Source organism: Stegostoma tigrinum, chromosome 9, assembly GCF_030684315.1.
Source record: "Stegostoma tigrinum isolate sSteTig4 chromosome 9, sSteTig4.hap1, whole genome shotgun sequence".
In the NCBI taxonomy this organism is placed as follows: domain Eukaryota; kingdom Metazoa; phylum Chordata; class Chondrichthyes; order Orectolobiformes; family Stegostomatidae; genus Stegostoma; species Stegostoma tigrinum.
The window spans coordinates 35966352-35989134 of NC_081362.1; the positions used below are offsets into that span (position 1 = coordinate 35966352).

Below are 22783 nucleotides of genomic sequence, written 5' to 3' on the forward strand. Positions count from 1 at the left end.
TCACTGTAAATTAGAAATTTCCATAAATAATTCAAAACTGTATAGCAGATAAAATAAAAACAATTGAAAGATAGGCTGCATCACAGTCAGACACTGAGGTCAGGTGAATAGTTACTTATCTCTCTTTAGGTTATCCTGTGTTTTAAAAGTAAGCATATGCATTGTCTGGAACCTGTGATGCATTATCGTCTACAGGGAATTACTGCGTTGACAGATAGTAAGTTCTGGCAACTAATCTTTCCTGCATTACACTTTTTTCCACCATAAATTTCAATTCTAGGTACTGCTCATGGAAACCTTCAAAGCACTTATATCATTTAAAAGAAATTCAAGAGCAATCATCACGGCACTTAAGATTTAATGTACATTTATTCTTAACATGTGGAACATATAGTATAAAGATTTTATACTGAATAAATGATATTCATTAAGCCAGAGGAAAAGGAGGAATTTACATCAAGTTTTAACTACATTATCTGAAATACAAATATGCTGATTTGCACTGAAAAATTTTTGAAATTGTGTTTCTTCATTTTTTTAAAATTTCTGATCATTACCTGTACTTAACCTTTTCCACACCTTGATTATGAAGCAAAATGTGATCAGTTGCTCTCCTTGAAATAGAGCATGACTTTATACATACAGAAACTTGTACATCACCCTCATTGGAGATATGGCCAAAATATATAATAAAAAAAATAATTAAAATCTACCACTTTCTTTAAACCTTACCACTTCATGGAGAAAGAAAAACTGTAAACCTCATCCTAAAAGAAACAAAATACAAACACAACAGAAATTGTTTGAGGGTATGTGCAATGTACAACTTCTATATACAATACAGCCATTTGGCTGTAGGAAAGAAATATCAAAAGATGAACTGAGTGAAGCAAGAAATGGCTGAGGACTGTCATACTGTGGAAGGTCAAGGATAGTATGAATATGACAGTATTGTGAGGAAACAATTGTGTGTATCACTTTCTCTCCCTCCCCACAACCCAGATCAACAGTTTATTTGCTGCTAGACTAATGCACTTCAATTTCTTCTGAGTTTGGACTAATGCACACCTGCTTTTTTTGATCCCCTACACCTAGATCACTAAGTTCTATTGCACAGCGCTTTCTGTGATGTGTACATACTTCAAAATTATTCTGGCGCTTTTTTTTCCTTTTTCTTATTTTTAAGTGGTAAAGAATACTTAATTGTACAATGCTTGCCACATTTCAAAATTCACCTTTTTCGCTTCCAAAAATATCATACAAACATGAAAGAAACACCCAAAGGGAATCTAGGGATAAAGGTGACCCCCACTGTACTAGACAGCAACTTTGGTTTAAAAAAATGTTTTAAAAAGTACTTACACATAGACAGCAAATATTTATTTCCATCTTATATTTGACCAAATTGACCACCTTTTTAAAGGCCAATTTAGTAAATGGGGCAGAGGAGCAAAGATGATTTTTGTTGTTGGATAAATAACAGAAGTAGTTAATCAAATGGAACTCCTTTGTCTCCACTCACACATGCTTGGCTTCCCACTTCTGTCATAATTGACCAATCATGAACAGTGTATCACAAATGACAGATGCAACCATAGAGTTCAGAACAGATGATATAGAAATATCTAGCAAGCGGCCCTCATATAAAACAAATTCTGAGCGGTTCTCTTCTATCCTAGCCATGGCAAGCAAAGCCTTGGCTGCTCGACACATCATGTGCACACTAGTTGGTTCAATAGGTGGAGGCTGCATGTGCATCAAATTTGGCTGACTGTGCTGAAGTTGGGCCACAGTGAGGCCATCTTCAAGGAAGCTGATCAGATTGCTGATGCTTCCTTTTTGCACGGCAATAGCTCTAGCCACTAATGTGTCCCCCTGGGCAAAGTTTGACAACAGAGCAACGGACATTTCTCGGCAGACTGAAATTCTTCGGTCTCCCACGTACCTAACCAAAGTAGCATATAGTTTCTCCTGGCGGCTGAAAGGGGGAGTTGCCAAGATAAGATCTACATTATTGTCCTGAATGCTGAGTTTACATAAAGTCTCCAACACAAGTCTCTGTGGTGACAGCACTGAATTAAGTCCCACTGTTGGGAAAGGATCCTGGGCTTCCGCTGAAGGGCAGACCATCCAGTGTAGCAAACCATCCAAAACTGGCAAACAAATGCTTTCTGGGTATACAGACAGGTCCAGCTGCCCGGAAATGTTGGCTAAGGTAACTAATGTGTTCTCCCGTAAAACCTCAAGGCAATCCCACCACCACTCATCTTTGTTGCAGGCTACCCCTTCGTCCTCTTCTTCCTCTTTCTCATAAGTTCGTGGTGTTCTCTTTCTTTCTGGATGCTCATGATGAAGCAAAATTAGCTTCCCCAAAATAAGTATTAGGCCCGAGTGCTTTGACATTTCAGCATCATTCCCAGGCACAAAAGACAAGCTACGAACTATATTTGACACACACATGCAACGTTTTGCCAAAGAGTCCCGCCAGTCAGAGATTGTGCACAGTGGAGTCTCATCACGGCTACAAGGCTCATCCTCCAATAACTTTATACTTCTGTGCGCTTTTGCTTGGTGTATACCAAATAGAAACTTACTGCTGTCTGTTTCAGAAGTCAAATGATTAGAATTGTCTTCTGGTAGAGCTCCAGGCCGTGCTGACAATACATCATCTATTGTTGCCATGATACTCTTTTCTGGCTGTTCTTCTGTATTTATGTTTTCAAAGGCCTCGTGTTCTTTTGTTTTCTCTTTATTTGGACCGCTTATGCATCCTGGCACCTTCTTGCGTGATAGTATTTCCATTTTACTCTCAAAATGGGTCTGAACGTGCTCCGTTGTATCGCCTCCACCAATCTTCCAATGGAGCAATCCACTTTCGAATTCTTGAACTCTACCAAGTTTATTTGTACAATCAACCACAAAAAGATCCTTTTTCTTCACAATCTTCAATGGCAGTCTGTCAAATTTACTGGCTTGTTTTAGTTTCTCATCACTAACATGTGAATCATCTGTTGCAATGTTGACTCGGCTCTCTTCATTTCCAGACTGGCCATCTTCCTCTTCGTCAATGTCATCACCATCACAATCGTCGTAATCATCGTCATAATCTAGGTGTTCTTCAGCCTCGTCTTTCTTAATATCATCCACAGTACAGTTAACATCATCTTTCTTAAAAGCATCTGGATCAAGGAGAGCCTTCTGACCTGGATCTCCAACCTCATATTCTTTCAATATTCCAAATATTTCTATCAAGCACCTTCGGAAATATTCCACCAGAAGCTCCAAGAACCCAGACAACTGTAAGAAGAATAGAAATAAAAGAATTTTCAAACTTGGAAACATATTCTTTTAAGTTATTCAACTTATTTGTCATACAGACTTTTCAATGAGCCTACATGGTTGGTTTTGGGATCCAAAAGGGTATTCTTAAGGTCATTAGATCTATCTATGCCAGCCTTAACTACTAGTCCAGATAGCATATGCAGTCTGTACAGTATTTTGATTTTTCTCTATATATTTTTCTATGTCTCTTCTACATTTTGATTTTACTATCATGGTATTTTGCTGCTGCATTCACTTTAATGCAATTACCGCACCTTTTGAACAGTTAATACAGGCTTTCAAAAATTAGAACAGGAACAAAGTGCATCTCCATATTTAGATGTTTCATTCAACGTTATTCATAAGGCTTCAGTGATTCACTCACTCAGCCTCTCCAGGCATCTGCAGCAATGAATTTCACAGATTCACCACCCTCTGGCTGAAGACTTTCGAAGAACAAAGAAAATTACAGCACAGGAACAGGCCCTTCGGCCCTCCAAGCCTGCACCGATCCAGATCCTCTATCTAAACCTGTTGCCTATTTTCCAAGGATTTGCATCCCTCTGCTCCCTGTCCATTCATGTATCTGTCTAGATACATTGTAAATGATGCTATCGTGCCCGCCTCTACCACCTCCACTGGCAATGCATTCCAGGCCCAACTACCCTCTGCATAAAGAACTTTCCATAAATAACTCCCTTAAACATTTCTCCTCTCACCTTGAAATCATGACCCCGAGTAATTGAGTCCCCTACTCTGGGAAAAAGCTTCTTGCTATCCACCCTGTGTATACCTCTCATGATTTTGTAGACCTCAATCAGGTACCCCTTCAACCTCCGTCTTTCTAATATGAATAATCGTAATCTACTCAACCTTTCTTCATAGTTAGCGCCCTCCATACCAGGCAACATCCTGGTGAATCTCCTCTGCATCTTCTCCAGAGTATCCACATCCTTCTGGTAATGTGGCGACTAGAACTGTACACAGTATTCCAAATGTGGTCGAACCAAAGTCTTATACAACTGTAACATAACCTGCCAACTCTTGTACTCAATACCAAGTCCGACGACCGAAAGCATGCCATATGCCTTCTTGACCGCTCTATCGGCTTGCGTTGTCACCTTCAGGGTACAATGGACCTGAACATCCAGATCTCTCTGTGCATCAATTTTCCCCAGGGCTTTTCCATTTACTATATGGTTCGCTCTTGAATTGGATCTTCCAAAATGCATCATCTCCCATTTGCCTGGATTGAACGCCATCTGCCATTTCTCCACCCAACTCTCCAATCTGTCCGTATTCTGTTGACAGTCCCCTTCACTATCTGCTACTCCACCAATCTTTGTGTCATCTGCAAACTTGCTAATCAGACCATCTTATACCTTCCTCCAGATCATTTATGGACATCACAAACAACTGTGGTTCCAATACAGATCCCTGTGGAACACCACTGGTCACATTTCCCCATTTTGAGAAACTCTCTTCCACTACAACTCTGACTCCTGTTGCCCAGCCAGTTCTCTATCCATCTAGTTGGTACACCCTGGACTCCATGCGACTTCACTTTCTCCATCAGCCTACCATTAGGAATCTTATCAAATGCCTGACTGAAGTCCATGGATATGATATCTACAGCCCTTCCCTCATCTATCAACATTGTCACTTCTTCAAAGAATTCGGTAAGACATTACCTCCCCCACACAAAACCATGCTGCCTATCACTAATAAGCCCATTTTCTTCCAAATGTAAATAGATCCTATCCCTCAGTATCTTCTCCAGCAGCTTCCCCACCATTGATGTCAGGCTCACTGGTCTATAATTACCTGGATTATCCTTGCTACCCTTCTTAAACAAAGGGACAACATTAGCAATTCTCGAGTCCTCTGGGACCTTACTCATACTCAAGGATGCTGCTAGATATCTGTTAAGGCCCCAGCTATTTCCTCTCTTGCTTCCCTCAGTAACCTGGGATAGATCCCATCCAGACTTGCCCACCCTAATGGCTTTTAGAATACCCAACACTACCCCCCCCACCCCCAAGGTGACTTGACCTGGAGTAATCCCTAACCTCAACATCCGTCATGTTCCTCTCCTCCCTGAATACCGATGCAAAATACTCATTAAGAATATCATTCATTTTCTCTGACTCCTCGCATAACCTCCTTTGTCCTTGAGTGGGCCATCCCTTTCTTTATTACCCTCTTGCTCCTTATGTATGGATTAAAGGCTTTGGGATTTTCCTTAACCCTGTTTGCCAAAGATACTTCATGACCCCTTTTAGCCCTCTTAATTCCTTGTTTTGGATTGGACCTATTTCCCGAAATTCTTCCAAAGCTTTGTCTGTTTTCAGTCACCTAGGCCTTACGTATGCTTCGTTTTTCCTCTTTGCTGGTCTCACAATTTTACCTGTCATCCATGATTCCCTAATCTTGCCCTTTCTATCCCTCATTTTCACAGGGCCATGTCTGTCCTGCTGGGCTCATTCCCCAACACCAGGTCCAGTATGGCCCCTTCGCGAGCTGGACTGTTTACACACTGCTCTAGAAAACCCTCCTGGCTGCTCCTTTACAAATTCTGCTCCATCTAAACCCCTAACACTAAGCAAATCCCAGTCAATGTTGGGAAATTTTAAATCTCCCATCACCACCAACCTGTTGCTCTTACATCTTTCCATAATCTGTCTACATATTTGTGCCTCTATCTCACGTTCAGTGTTGGGAGGCCTGTAGTACAACCCTGACATTGTTACCGCATCCTTCTTATTTCTGAGCTCATCTGGAGACCCACCAACGCCAGCATGTTTCCTCAGATACAAGGCCCAAAACTGCTCATAGAATTCCAAATGTGCTTTGACCAGAGCCTTGTACAGCCTCAGCTGTACGTCTTTGCTCTTACCGGCACGGTGGCTCAGTGGTTAGCATTGCTGCCTCACAGCATCAGGGACCCAGGTTCGATTCCAGCCTTGGGCGACTGTCTGTGTGGAGTTTGCACATTCTCTCCGTGTCTGCGTGGGTTTCCTCCGGGTGCTCCGGTTTCCTCCCACAGTCCAAAGATGTGCAGGCTAGGTGGATCGGCCATGCTAACTTGCCCGTAGAGTTCAGGTGTGTGTGGGTTATAGGGGGATGGATCTGGGTGGGAATGCTTCAAGGGGCGGTGTGGACTTGTTGGGCCGAAGGTCCTGTTTCCATACTGTAGGGAATCTAATCTAAACTAAATTTTTTGGAACTCTGAAATAAATGCCAACATTACATTTGTCTTCCTGTCAACTAAACCTGCATGTTAACATTAAAAGAATCATGAACTCGGACTCCTAAGTCCTTTGTACTTTAGATTTCCAAAATGCTTCCTTATTTAGAAAACAGTCATAGAATGCAATAGAATCATACAGTATATAACAGGCCCTTCAGCCCATCAAATCTGCACCAACAAAAACTACTCTAAATGAGTCCCGCTTTCCTGCACTAGGCCCATAGCCTTGAATGTTCTGAAAGACTGCAGCAGTTCAAGAGGGCAGCTCACCACCACTTTCTCAAGGGAAACTAAGCACAGGCAATAAATGCTGGTCAATCTCCATCTCTGTTCTTCCCAACAAAACGTATGATCTCACAATTTGCCATTCTATCTGCCACTTCTTTGCCTACTCCCCTTGCCCATCAAAGTCCTTCTACAGCTTCTCCGCCTCCTCAATACTTGTCCCTCCACCTATCTGTGTGTCACCTGCAAACGTAGTAACAAGGCCTTCAGTTCCTTCATCCAGATTGTTAATGTATAATTTGAATAGTTGGGGTCCTAGTACTGACCCCTGTGAAATTCCAACGGTCACTGGCTGCCATCCTGAAAAAGACCTCTTTATACACACTCTTTGACTTATGCTGATCAGTCAATCCTCTCTCCATGTCAGTACCTTGCCCTAACACCATGGGCTTTAATTTAGTAGTCTCTTATGCGGCAGATTGTCAAAGTCATCTGGAAATACAAACACATCACGTCCAGTGGCTCTCCTTTGTCTAACTTGCTTGTTATCTCCTCAAAGAATTATAAAAGATTGTCAGGCATGACTTCCATTTGACAAACTTGGGCTGACTCTGTCCTATTTTACCTTACACTTCCAAATATTCCTCAATTTCGTCCTTAATCATGGGTTATAAAATATTACTCATGAAAATTCATTTTAAACATTGCAAACCTAACATGGCTGCTATATGCCAATCCCTTTGGGAATTCTGCTTTCGTATCTTTTCAAGCTAGAATATTTCTTCAAGATTTTAAAATTTATTTTAGTTTAGAAAAGTTATTTAAGTTTTGAGTACAGGGATTTTGGAATTTCAACTTGTCGGGTGCAATATTTTAATGTATTTTTCTGATGAGAAATGTCCTGGTTAGGTTCTTCAATTCTTCATTATTCATTATGAGTTGTAATGGAAAAATCTGATTAGTTAACAAAATTTTATTTAAATTTGCACCTTTTAGGTTTACAGCTACAATGTTAAATGAGGAATTAATGCTCATCAAAATTTACAGGGTTCTCTGTATTCAAAATATAGACAATAACTGCAACAGAAATAAAATGAAAACCAACTCAAACAATTTCTTTAAACCAACTTTATGCCAGCTCCATATATTATCTATACTTTAACATCAATGTGAAGTAAAATTATTAGCCTTTCATAACCGATCAAACTGTTTCACAAAATTTTGCGAACTTCATATCCAAAAAGTATTCTCGATGTGGGCCACCTAGTCCATTCTAGAGTTTTTGCAAAACTTCCTGATTTTCATTCTCTATTCCATTTGAAATGCCAGCATTCCCTTTACCTTCTCTGACCTGCTGAACCTGCATACAACCTTTTTAGTTTTATACACAAGGAATCCCAAGTTGCAAACAATGTGAAACCAAGAGGTGACAGTAATAATCAGGAAAGGGCTGGAATGTGTGATAAACGATGCCAATAAAATTGGTTGCTTTTTCCTGGGTGGTGTCAAACCTGGGTTTTGAGGCACTCCTCCAGGCAAGTGTGGAGCATCCAGCACACTCCTGACTTGTGCCTTGTAGATGGTGAACAGGCTTTTGGGATTCAGAAGGCAAGTTAGTCATTGCAGTATTCCTAGCCTCTGACCTGCTTTTGTTGCCATTGTGTTTATCTGGTGCATCCAGTTGAGTTCCTGATCAATGGTATCTCCTGGGATGATTGTAGTGGGGAATTCAATCATGGCAACACCATTGAATGTCATGGGACTGTGATTAACTCTTATTTGTGAAGGTCACAGCCTGGCTTTTATGTGGTGCAAATGTTACTTTCCACTTGTCAGACCAAGCCTGAATATTGTCTGCATCTTGTTGCATTTGGACATGGACTGCTTCAGTGTCTGAGGAGTCATGAATGGTGTGTAATCATTGGCGAATATGGCTACCTCTGACTTAAAGGTGCGGTAGCTCAGTGGTTAGCACTGTAGCTCACAACACCAGGGACCCGGGTTCGATTCCAGCCTTGGGTGACTGTCTGTGCGGAGTTTGCACATTCTCCCTGTGTCTGCGTGGGTTTTCTCCAGGTGCTCCGGTTTCGTCACACAGACCAAAGATGTGCAGGCTAGGTGGACTGGCCATGCTAAATTGCCCATAGTGTTCAGGGGTGTGTGGGTTATAGGGGGATGGGTTTGGGTGGGATGTTTCAAAGGGCGGTGTGGACTTGTTGGGCCGAAGGGCCTGTTTCCACACTGTAGGGAATCTAATTTAAGCTATTTATGAAGTTGCACATTGACAGAAAACATGAGAAGAAGGATAAATTTTGGAGGTCAAGAATACTTTGCACATTTTCTCCACAATTATGGTGAGAAGGCACTATAGGAACAATCCACACAATTGCACATCTGTACGACTCATTTCTTACAGCAGCTAACATGTGAAACAGTTTTACTGAGAGTTTAGTTACATGTTTCTTGCTACTGTTTGCTTTCTAATAGTTGTGTAAGATATATGTAGAAAGTGCTGAAGACAAGTCTGGCAGCATCTGTGGGCAAGGTAACATAGTTAACATTTTGAGTCTGCTATGACCCTAAGAATCCATGGGAGATTCAATGGACTTGAAATGTTAACTCTATTTCTCTCTAGACCTGCTGAGCTTCTCCAGCATTTTCTGCTTTTATTTTAAATCTTCAGCAAACTTAGTATCTTCGCTTTATTCATGAAATGTACCTGCTGTGAGCTTAAAACTACTTTGTTAAACCTCCCACAGCAGCTCAGTGGTTCCAACTGTCCTCACTTTCCATGTCAGTAGCCCAGGTACTCAACGGCATTGTCCTTCACTGTTTCCAGTATGATGTTACTTAATACACATCTTCCCTGCCGCATTCCAAAGGATTCTCTTCACAACACTCTGGTCCACTCCTTTACCACTGCCAACACGCCAACTCCCTCCCATGGTACCTTTCCAAGTGTTTTCAGGGTGTAATACCTGCCCTTTCCTACTTCTTTTCTCACTGTCCAGAAGACCCAATACTCCTTCCAGGAAAATCAGCAAATTACTTGAACTTCTTGATGATGTGGTTTCCATTACACAGGGGAGACTAAACACACACTATATAAGCACTTTATAGAATACTTCTGTCAGTCTGAATACATGACCCTGATCTTCTTGTGACTTGCCATTTTAATGCATTATCTTCCTCTCACGGTGCACAAGATATATCTGCTTTAATTCCGCCAACGTTCAGTGAAGCACATCACACGCTGGGGCTGGCACTTCACTTTTGGATTAGGTCCTCTGAAGTCTTTTGGACTTAATACCGAGTTTAACAACTTCAAACCATGAACTCTGTCCTCCATTGTGATAGCTGCCCCCTCCCCCTGCAATCGTCACCACCGTCCTGTGCCCGCAGCTCATCTTCGTATTTTGCTTTCAGCCAGAGGTGGCCCATATTATGCTATTAACACTATTCCTGCTATTCCTCGGACAGATGGTTCTGAGGGTCACTGGAGTCAAAATGTTAACTCTGCTTTCTCTCCACAGATGCTGCCAGACCTGCTAAGTTTTTTGAGCAATCTGTTTTTATTTCAGATCTTCAGCATTCACAGTTCTTTGTTTTATATTGGGCAAATGGTCTGTCTTTTCTCTACAACTGTTACTAATTACTTTACCTTCTGTTCTATAATACTTTTGTCTTCTTGTCTTCCTCTGCATCTTCCACTTGTCCCACCCCTATTTTTCAACAACATTAAAATGATCCCATCTCCATCCCGCTTCAGTTTCAAGTCATATTAAACTTGAAATATTAACTGTTTTTCTCTCCACAGATGCAGCTAGGCCTATTGAGCTTCTCTAGCGCTTTGTTTTCATTTCAGATCTCCAACTTCTGCAATTACTTGCTTCCTTTAATAGTTCAGACCACTATTAGTTGTTACAATTTTATTCGAACGTCTGTAAATGCAAAATCTCCAGCAGTAATTCATTTATTTTAATAGTTGAAGCCCTGTAAAACTATAATGGAACATAAAATGTTAAAATACAAATTATGTCACTGGGTATCTAAAACCAGTAAAAGACAAACTGTTATTTTGGGTGGGCTCATTCAGAGCTTCTTCCAATCACCAGTTTGTAGCCTATCCCTTTATCTGTGGCATGTATCAGACAGCACCTTTCATGCGGAAGATCAACACTCCATGGATATTACTGACTGCTGCAGAAAACCAGACAAGAATGTCTCGAAATGACAATGAAAGGGAGAAAATATTTTAAATTATGCTAAGTAGTATTACACAATAATAATTACATGATTGTAATGCAATTTAACATTTAACATGATTGTTCAATCTATTACTGAAGTGATTAACTAAGCATCGGATACATTGTGTTATAAAAAGCGACACTGCTGTGAAAAAAAAAGTGACCAAAAGATTAGAGTGCAGTCAAAGGAAAGATGGTCTGAAATGAAATCCTATGGGGGTACAGAGAACAGTTAGGAGCTCATGTTGCGACTGTACAGGACTTGGTGAGGCCACTTTTGGAATACTGCATTCGATTCTGGTCTCCCAGCTAGAGGAAAGATGTTGTGAATCCTGAAAGGGTTCAGAAGAGATTTACAAGGATGTTGCCAGGGTTGGAGGGTTTGAGCTATCGGGAGAGGCTAAATAGGCTGGGGCTATTTTTCCTGGAGCGTCAGAGGCTGAGGGGTGACTTTATAAAAAATTTATAAAATCATGAGAGGCATGGATAGGGTGAATATCCAAGGCCTTCTCCCCAGGGTAGGGGAGTACAGAACTAGAGGGCCTCAGTTTAAGGTGAGAGGAAAAAGATTTAAAATGGGCCTAAGGGGCAATTTTGTCATGTAGATGGTAGTGTGTGTACGGAATGTGTTGCCAGAGGAAGTGGAGGAGGCTGGTACAATTACAACATTTAAAAGGCATCTGGACGAGTACATGAATAGGAAAGGTTTAGAGGGATATGGGCCAAATGCTGGCAAATGGGTCTAGATTAACTTAGGATACCTGGTTGGCATGGACAAGTTGGACCGAAGGGTCTGTTTCCATGCTGTACATTTCTTTGACTCCAGGTGCATTATCAAATAGATTTTGCAATTGTCTTTATGAAAAATGATGCTGCTAATGGTACCATTAAGAAAGGGGTAGGCCAAAAATTTTAATGGATTAAAGTATTTTAACAGGGTGTATATGGGATTTGGTTACTCAAAAAAGATACCCAGGTCAGGTGGGTGCACGTTGGGCAAAAACGCTCTGGTCATACTTTTCCAATGGCCCACCTCCCCATCCCTTGGGTTCAGGAGGAGGAGGGCAGGACTGAAGAATCTCAAATAATACATTCCTGTTAAAAAGGAAGGCGATTAACTATGATCATTACAGGCTAATTTCCTCCAAATTAAGCTGCAACTGCAAGTACAAAGCCATGGTGAATTTTTGTTTGTCGACTGGAAGTGATAGTATTCCCCCAGGGATCTGTATCGGGAAGACTGTTTTTTTTTCCAGTTAGAATGACCTGTACTTGAACATAAAGAGCATAATTTCAAAGTTTGGATAGAATATACATCTTGGAAGTTTAGTAACTGGTGAGTAGGATCTTGGAAGATTTCAGGAAGAACAAGACAGGCCACTGAAATGGATAGAGACACTGTAAAAGTATTTTAACACAGAGCTATGCAAAGGGAAACATTTTGCAAAGGGATGCAAGAACGGAAAGACCTGTGTGTTTATGTATATTGACGTACAGGGCCAAAAGACCTTTTACTGCATCATATCTTTTAAATACATACACTGTTAAAGGTAGTAGGGCAACTTGAGAAGGCTCATTTCAAAAAGAAAACATACGGAACTGTGGCTTTATAAATAGAGTACAAAAGCCAGGATGTTATGCAAAACCTTTGTACATCATTGGTAAAGCCTCTATTGAAGCAGTGTATTCAATTTTAAGTACTGCACTTTGGAAGGATGTCGAAGTCTTTGGAGATGGTGCAGAGGATAATTACAAGAATAGGTTGAGAGATTTGGTTACGTGGAATGTGTAGACAAATCAGATTGTACTCCTTACAGCAAAGGGATTTAAGGAGATGTGGAATAGAAATGCTTAAAGTGAGGCGTTTGAAATAGTAAACATAGAGGAACAATTTCCACCAGTAGGAGGGTGACAAATCATGGAATCATGGTGTGGAAAGAGGCTATGTGGCCCATCGAGTCTTCACCGACCCGCCAAACAAATCCCAACCAATGTATTGATAAATGTGCATTGACAGTTACACTATACCCTAACAAACAGCTTGATAGCACAATCAACTTAAAGTTATGGCATCTCATTTCCTTTGTAATGAATCAACCAATGTTAATTTTACAGCACTATTGGAATGACTTTGAACAATTATTGCTGTACTGTTCTGTCTCATCTTGTTTTTTTTTTGGTTTAATCACAGTATCTTAACAGGAGAATGAAAAATACCAAAATTGAATCTCTTCTTAATAGCACTGTGTGTATACCTACATCAAGGAACCACAGTAGTTCATGGCTACCACCTTCTCAAGAGCAATTATGGATCCAATGCTGGGCTAGCCAGTGACACCTGCAGTTCATGTAAGAATAGGAGTAAAGAAGAAACTCTACAATTAAATTAAGAATCGCTGTAAAAGCTAATCAGCTCAACTGGTTTCCTGGATTCTGTTGGTAGAATGGAATTTGCTATTATAAAAGGTTGCAGAAGCACTGGACAGGAAAGATGATGTCGTCGTTGGAGGTGAAAATAAATCCAGTCTATAATACTGAACATCAGATATCCCATTTCATTCAAAGTCTAAGACTATAGGATTTTAAAATTATAAAACAGCATATCTTAATTGCAAGGAAAATCACTTACTTGGGAGAGGTTGAATGTGGCTACAGTGCTATCATCATAAAGTAAGATGTTGATGGTATCCAGAGCCCAAGTGCTTTCTGCCAACAGACCAGATTTGAGAGACATCATAACTCTCCATGCCTCAGGAGCTCCTGAAAAAAAAAATCAATAACAGTTCAAGAATCAATCATTAAGTTCAACATTGGAATCTTTTCTATTAATCAAGTAAGGAAGTGCAAAGTGATGTACTTTGAAGAACTAGGAGTCAAAACAAATGAAATGTTAAGTGTTATTGAAACTCAGCAGGGCAGGCAGCTGGAGAAAGAAATAGAGTTATGGTTTTGAGTTCAGAATGACTCTTCTTCGGAAGGTGAATCAGACTGGATTTAAAATTAGCGACTGGTAATGGGAAATCTAGCATACAGCTATGTAAACATATGTAAACACATGCTTTGTCTGTCTCATCCATCACTAGAGAGACGAACAAAATGAGGAATAGTTGAGGCCCCAGTACAGGTCGACATGGCATATCACATGATACGTGCACTCAACTTGAGAACCTGGTATTAACCCTAATCTTTGTTGTCTGCTGCTCAAGTGATTTCCTTAACAGATCAATTATTAGGTCTTCAATTCCATGAGCTTCAACTTTAGCTGTTACAAAGGCATGTATATACATATAACCCGAACGCAATAAAATTAAGCCCTTGGTTTGGTCTCAGCAACAGAAATGTTAAATTCAAGGCACCACACTTTGGAAATGATGTCAACATCTTAGAAGGGTGGCAGACAAATTTATTGAACACAGAATTGAAAGGCTTCAGTTACGTGGAGAAAACATAGCATCAAGCTGAAATGGAAGAAAATTCAATAGCAATATTCAAAAGGAGCTGAAGAAATACCGGAATAGGATAAAAAAAACTGCATTGTTATGAGGAAAAAGCAGAGTTGAATTAATTGGTTAGCACTTTCAAGAAGGTGCAATGGTCAAATGACCTTCTGAAATATTACCCTTTTAATAAGCAAAACAAATGTGCAGCGTGTTTCTCAAATGTTAAGAGACTAGAAAGCATAGACATACATAGACTTGCGTGCCCTCATCAATAAGTCACATGCAGGTGCAGTAAGTAAATAGGAAGGTTATTTATTTGTCAGCCTTTATCACAATAAGTTTTCAGTACAGGAATAGTGAAATCTTGCTTCAACTGTATGGAACCTTTGATTAGACAGCATCTGAAATAGTGCATGCAGTTTTGTTCTTCTTACATTAAAGAAGAATATTACGACCACAGGAGGAGTTCCATTAAGATTCGCTAGACTTGTTCCTGGAATTGCAGGACTGTCCTATGAAGACAGTTTGGGAAACCTGGGCCTGTATCTTTAGAGTTTTGAAGAATGAGAGGTAATCTCATTGAAACCAACAAATTACTTAAAGGAACAGAGAGAAAACTGCAACACAAAGGTACTTGCACATGAAACACAGAAGGCTAGCACAGAGGTATAGCAGGTAATCAGGAAGGCTGATGGAATCTTGGCTCTTATTTCAAGGAGGGTGGAGTGAAAGAGTACGTTCAAGATGTTGCTAAGACCACGTTTGGAGCTTTGGTTCCCTTAAGTAAAGGAATCGTTTCGTTGGAAGCAGTTTAGAGAAGGTTCACCAGATGACCTCTAGTATGAAGGTATTGTCTTATAAACAAAGGCTAAAAGGGTTGGGACTCTACTCACTGGAATTCAGAAGGATGAGAGGTAATCGCATTGAAACACACTGGATTCCTAAGGGCTTGACAGGGTAAGTGCTGAGAGGATGTTACTCTCATGTGCGAATTTAGGATCAGAAGGCATGATCTCAGAATAAAGGTGCACCAAATTACGACTGAGACGTGGAAGAATTTCTTTTCTTAGAGTTATGCATGTCTTTGGAATACCTTGTCATAGACAAGCTGATGGAGCAGAGTCCTTGTGCATATTTAAGGCTGAGACAGACAACATCTTGATCAATTGGGGAAATCAAGGGTTATGGGGAAAACACAGAAAATGGACAGGCTGAACGATGGAGCAGGCTTGACGGGCTGGACAGCCTACTTCAGTTCCTATTTCTTAAGTCTTACATGCAGGTAAGATGTTTCCCCAGTTGGGGGGTCTAGAACCAGTGTACACAATTTCATAATTGCGACCACAATGAGGATTTTTTTTTGTTTGGGGGTTGTGAATCTTTAGAACTTTCCACTCCGGGTGCTTGAGAAGCTTAGCCACTGAGTACATTTAAAATAGAGATTGACATTTTTTTAAATGACATGAAGGGATATTGAGATCCTGTGGGGAAAAAAAACAGACTGAAGAGTAGAATCAACTTACTTTGAGATAGGCTGAATAGCCTACTCCTGATTATTTCTTAAACAAAAAGGACACAGATCAACAAAGCCATTTAGTTTAAAGGAAATACAGCTTATCAGTCCTTTTGATTTTGTGCTTGTGATTCCTATTAGGCATAATTTCCTTTTCAGTCAGTCACATGCAATACCTTATTTTCTTAACATGGGATACATTGAGGTTTTTGGAGTGTGAGCTTTCATTCTGGTGGAAGATCTATGTAGATTGCAGGTCTGTTGGCAAACTTCAGATTTAAGAATCACTTCAGCAATTGTTGTGCAATATTACCTTAAATGTGTCAAGTGGAAACACTTTATTAAACTGTGCAGCAAATCCAATGTATGTGGAACAAAAACTTAAATGAATACGCTCAACTTTTGCGTTATGATTGATAAATTTATTTCTGTCTATAGCTAAGGAATTTGTAAAAACTTTATGTCATAGGGTCATAGAGTTGTACAGCATGGAAACAGACCCTTTGATCCAACTTGTCAATGCCAACCAGATATCCTAAATTAATCCCATCCCATTTGCCAGCATTTGGCCCATATCCCTCTAAACCCTACCTGTTCATATACCTATCCATTAAATGTTGTAACTGTACCAGCCTCCATGACTTCCTTTAGCAGCTCATTCCATACATGTACCACCCTGTGCATGAAAAAGATGCCCCTTAGGCCCCCTTTAAATCTTTCCTCTCTCACCTTAAACCTCTGCCTTCTATTTTTGGACTCTCCTATGCTGGGAAAAAGATCTTTGCTAATCACTCTATCCATGCCCCTCATTGATTTTATAAATCTCTATTAAGTCGTCCCTCAGTCTCCAAAGCTCCAGGGAAATTAACGTCAGTCTATTCAGCTTCTCCCTATAGCTCTAACCCTCCAAATCTTGCAACATCCTTGTAAATCTTTTCTGAACCCTTTCAAGTTTCACAATACCCTTCCTATAGCAGGGAGATCAGAACTGAACGCAGTATTTCAACAGTGGCCTAACCAATGTCCTGCACAGCCAAAGAAAGAAATCCCAACTCCTAAACTCAATGCACTCAACAAATAGAGGCAAGTGTACCAAATGCCTATGAAACCTAAAATTGCTGGAAAAGCTCAGCAGGTCTTGCAACATCTGTGGATGGCAATCATAGTTAATGTTTTGGGTCCGCTGACCTTTCCTCAGAATTCAAAAGTGAGGAACGATCACCAGACCCAAAACATGAACTCTGATCGCTCTCCACAGATACTGCCAGACCTGCTCAGCTTTTCCAGAAATTTCTGTTTTTATTTCCGATTTCTAGAACTCGCAGTTCTTTCGGTTTTATTTAGTGTACCAAACATCTTCTTCATTACACTGTCTACCTGCAGCTAAGGTCTCTTGGTTTGGTGACACTCTTTAGGACCTAACCATTAAGTGTTTAAGTCCTACCCTGATTTGCCTTACCAGATGCAACACTCACATTTATCAGAATTCAATTCTATCAGCCAGTCCTTGGCCCACGGGTCCACCTGATCAAGGGCCCGCTGTACTTTGAGATAACCATTTTTTAACTGTGTACTACAGCACCAATTTTGGTGTCATCTGCAAACTTATTAACTATTCCACCTATATTTACATCCAAATCGTTTATATAAATGACAAAAAGCAGTGGACCAGCACAGATCGTTGCAGCATATCATTGGTCACAGGCCTCCAGTCTGATAAACAACCCTCCACCACCATTCTATGTCTCCTACCTTCAATCATACTGGAATGGGGAGAGCTGCCAAACAAAGAGGTCTTGGGGTGCAGGTTTGTACTTCCTTCAAAGTGGAGTTGCAGGTAGACAGGATAGAGGTGGTAGTGCTTGGCACATCTGTCTTTATTGGTCTGAATATAAGAATTGTGATGTCATGTTGTAGCTGTACAGGACATTAGTTAGGCCATTTTTGGAATACTTCATTCAATTCTTGTCTCCCTGCTATAGGACGCATGTTGTTAAATTTGAAAAGGTTCAGAAGGAAGATTTACAAGGATGTTGCTGGGGTTGGAGGGTTTGAGCTAGAGGAGAGGCTGAATAGGCTGGGGCTATTTTCCCTGCAGCATCAGTGGCTTAGGTGTTTAGATTAGATTAGATTCCCTACAGTGTGGAAACAGGCCCTTCGGCCCAACAAGTCCACACCTCCGCTTGCAGCATCCCACCCAGACCCATCCCCCTATAACCCACACATCCCTGAACACTACGAGCAATTTAGCATGGTCGATCCACCTAGCCTGCATATCTTTGGACTGTGGGAGGAAACTGGAGCAACTGGAGGAAACCCACGTGGACATGGGGAGAATGTGCAAACTCTGCACAGACAGTCGCCTGAGGCTGGAATCGAACCCGGGTCCCTGGCGCCGTGAGGCTGCAGTGTTAACCACTGAGCCACCATGCCGCTTTATATAGATACTAGTCAGTGTGGACAGGCGGTCATTGCAGGTGTCAAAAAATACAGCTCTCTCTTGATGGCAAAACTACTTCTGGAAAATCTGTAGAAACAATCTCTTACAAAAAACAAAAGGCGTCAGCTCAATTCTTTTAAAATCTGAGATATGTGGACTTGTTTTGTTAGCAATGCATATACAGGGTATGGAACTAAGGTTGGCAAATGCAGTTTCAATATAGTGAAACCATCTTTTTGAATGGCATGGTTCAAGGGATAGAGTTGATTAATCTACAGTCGTTTTCATTGGAACAGGAAGTCTGCTATTACTTTGTTAGCATGCATAATCAGGCTGAGATACCAGTCTGCTGATGGTAATCACCATTATTAGTCAATTGACCCAAAGATAGGCAAACAAAATGATAGTCACTTTACCGAAGTTACTAGTATCATTTTGTTCATTGTACGACCTCTATTGGCAAGTGTGTTGGTGGGGCCAACTCTGTAAAATAGACAGGGTAAATGAATATATTGACCAGATGGGAGTAATTTTACTTCGACTAAGCATGTGGTTAAATGACTGGTTCATACAATTTAGACAGGGTTGTAGAGAATCAGATTTAGGTCTAAACTGGGTGTCAAAATTTGGTTTTTACAAGACTCTAGCGCCTGAGGCAAATCAATTTGGTCTATCCTAATTAAGGGACGTGCATAATATCCCTGCTATATGCGGAATGTGATAGATGAAGAATGAAACACAACCTTTTGTTTAAGTAAGGTTGTTGGGATAATGACGACGACATTAAATTCCATTTCCGTTGAGATCCATTAATGAAATCATTTTGTGAACAGTCTTTAAAGCTGAGAACAGCAGTATCAATTAATTTTTAAAAAAGATGGTTTATTGCTCAGATTTGTTGGTGCAATGGTATTCAAAGTTATTCCACACTTGAAAGATTTCTTACCTTTCTCATTTTGATTTTAAAACACACAATCGAAGAATTATGGACATTTCTGAGGTGAGATATGGTATCTTATATAATGACAGATATCAGATTGCACCTTCATTATGTTGAATCACTTTAAAATATGTGTTTTCTGATAATCTACGACATGAGAAAATCACTTTGAAAAAAGAGCCGCAAAATAATAGTAGATTTGGAGACAATGTCCTTTTAGCCCATGTAGGTGGAGGCAAGTAGTGAATTCATCTCTTATTGGGGAAGAGAGATCTACAAACAGCAAATTTGCCAAGCATGGCAGTTGCTAATGAAATGGCATCGTGCTCTGGGATGAAGTTGAGGGGATTTTTAATGTAAAATTTTCAGGGCTAGCAAAAATATTGCAAATTTCTCAATTACATTTGTAGATAGAATAAACAACACTATCTAATGTCTTGATAAATACAATTATTTTGCCATTATCTATGATTTGAAGTGCTCCATTAGAATTCCAGCAATTAAAAAGACCTTGTGGAAGAATTTTCACATGTTCCTTTTATCACAGAATCAGTTATATTCAGACCATACACAACTTTTAGCGATCCAGTGCCATATGGGGGAAGAAAAGATGTGAAATGGATCCTGACTACATGTAACAGCAAGTCTCAAATCAACAGAAACAAAGAAAATATCTGTTTATACAAAATGAAATTGCAAGAGGAAAGGCTTTTCTATGATGGCAGCTCAGCAAGAAAGGAAAATATTGCATCGTCTATCATGGTAGAGACATGAGGCAGATTGTGCCTCGACTACTGGGCATTAAGCACTGCATAGATAGATTTAGGTGTGAAAAGAAATGAATGGAAGCTTGATTGAAGCAGAAACATTGGTCTGGATGGATCCGGCAAAATGGCCTGTTTCTGCATCATATATCCCATGTAATCTTATGACAGGATGATTGGAAGATCGTTACGGAACCTTGTATACTGACAATAAAGACTATATAATATCTAATCTTCCCATTCACTCAAGTCAAGTATCTATCCTTACAAATAGCATATTTGTGTTAATACACCTAGATGATTCAAACAACAGTGGCCACTAAAGACTTGTTCTTTTTCCTGAAAGGAGAAAATGTTGACATAAGTTGACAGGGAAGGCAAATAATATGAACACTGAAGATGATGCTTGTCTGCTTGCAGCTAATTCAGAGATCTTGAAGCAATATCATGATTTGTGCACTATCAGATCAATGGCATGTCAGTGGCACATGTAAAACATGTGGCTTTTCAAAGTTGGCACTAATTGCATGTCATGTGGCTCCATACCAATGAAAAGAAACATGTCTGACAGTATGCAGCACCTTAACAGCAGGTACGCCACTGGATAGTTCCAGCATAGATTTCAGGCCCTATTGACCACAGAAACGGGGAAGTAAGACAGTTAGCACATTTTTAAAAAGCCACCTGACTCATTCAATCATTGGCTCACCCTTCCACAACCTCTAGAATAATATCCACGTTTGCAGAGAAATAACATAGGCCAACACCACATTTTAATAAATACATTTTCACTACTCTGAACATTCTACAATGTACAATATTGCAATTATGCAGCAGAGCTCATATGTTGAAGCCAATTTTACTTTTATGGACTTTAAAGAACAAAGAACAGCAGTACTCCTTCTACAAAAAGTACAGCTAACATATCTGCTTGCAATAAACTAATGTTGGATTGTAACAACAAGACTGAACTGTGTAAGTAACTACAACAATCCAAATGAGGTATGGGCATAACCAATGTTTGGATCTTTGATACATCAATCTTCCTTTTCTTGTCCCTGTCTCAGGTTTCTGTCAACACAGTATTGTATGCTGTACCGTGTTTCTGGGTAGATCAGGTCTGGAAAGACGTGGAGAAATACAAACATTAGCTGAACAGCAATGTATTTCAATGTTGCAATGTAGGGAAATGCTGTCAACAATTTATGTATTGCAAGATACCATCTACAACAATAAGATAAATGATAAGGCCACTTGCTTGTGATGCTGGGACATCCTTTCTTCAAATAGTGCCAGGTGATCTTTTACGACTTCCCAAGTAGGCAGATGCTCAACATCTTACCCAAGAACCACAGAAGTCATTCATTTGGCCCATCTTGTTCATGTCGACCAAAAGACACACAAGACGCCCTTTCTAATCCCATCGTCCTGCGCACAACCCAAAGTCCTGCAGTATATAACACTTAAGGTGCAGATCAGGTACTTTCTAATAGAGTTTAGGGTCTCTGCCTCAGCCAGCAAGTCAGGCAGCAAATTCCAGAAACACACCACCATCTGTGTAAAACGTTTATCCTGACCCACCTCTAATCCTTCCATCACATAGCTTGAATCGATGACAGCTAGTTTTTGAACTCTCTACCATGGGAAACAACTCTAACCTCTCCAATCTCTCCTTGTTGCTACAATTCTCCAGTCCCGGCAACGTTCTAGTAAATCTTCTCTGAACTCACATCAGGTCAATTATGTCCTTCTTGTAAAGTGGTGATCATAAATGCACACAAATATTCTAACTGCGGCTGTACGAGTGTCTTATAGTTTCACCTTTATATCCCTATTTTTGTATTCTATACTTCTGCAGAAGCCGTACAACTGACATTAAAGCACTCACTCTGAATTGGATTGTCAACTTGGATAGTATGTTCAAATCTCTGGAGTGGAACTTGAGCACATAATTTGCTCAGACTCGAGAGATAACAGGGTCATTACTAATAATGCAAATATAAACATTTGAGAAAACTGACAATAAGTATGCACAGATGAAGGTAAATACGTATGAGAAAAAAAGTACTGACAGGTTTGACTAAGTTATTTCTCTAAATTATTAAGCAGAGAGAGAAACAAAGCTAACATTCTGAGTGAAGTGACCATGAAGAACAGTTCTGAAGAGGGGTCACTGGTTTTGAAATGTGAACACTGTTTCTCGCTTCACAGATGCTGCCAGACTTGCTGAGTTTCTCTAGCAATTTCTGTTTTTGTTTGTTTTTGATCTGCAGGTCTTTGTTTTACTAAATTATTAATTGATGTTAACTGGGGTCCCAGGCTCCTCCCATTACTTTGTCATACCACAGAATCCCCACAGTATGGAAGCAGGCCTACCAACCCATTGAGTCCACACCGACACTCTGAACAGCGTCCCACCTAGACCCAACCCCCTACCCTATCCTTGTGATCCTATTTCTCATGGCTAATTCTCCTAGCCTGCATATGCCTAGACACGAAGGACAATTTAGCATGGCCCATCCACCTAGCTTGCACATCTCTGGACTGTGGGAGGAAAGCCATGCAGACATGGAGAATGTGCAAACTCCACACAGTCACCTGAGGGTGGAATCAAATCCAGGTCCCTGGCACTTTGAGACAGCC

The 22783-nt window shown here is 40.3% G+C and overlaps 1 protein-coding gene across 5 annotated transcripts in view; it reads right to left on the reverse strand.

Annotated features, from left to right (window-relative positions):
* Positions 1-350: 350 nt before the first annotated feature.
* Positions 351-22783, reverse strand: part of arid1b (AT-rich interactive domain 1B) — a 549279-nt gene continuing 526846 nt past the window's right edge. For all 5 annotated transcript variants that reach the window (XM_059648487.1, XM_059648486.1, XM_059648484.1 and 2 more), the window contains 2 exons: positions 13673-13803; positions 351-3297 (listed from right to left, as the gene is read on the reverse strand). In XM_059648487.1, the coding sequence (XP_059504470.1) occupies positions 1546-3297; positions 13673-13803 (1883 nt within the window). In that variant the 3' untranslated portion in view covers positions 351-1545. The remainder of the gene's footprint in view (positions 3298-13672; positions 13804-22783) is intronic.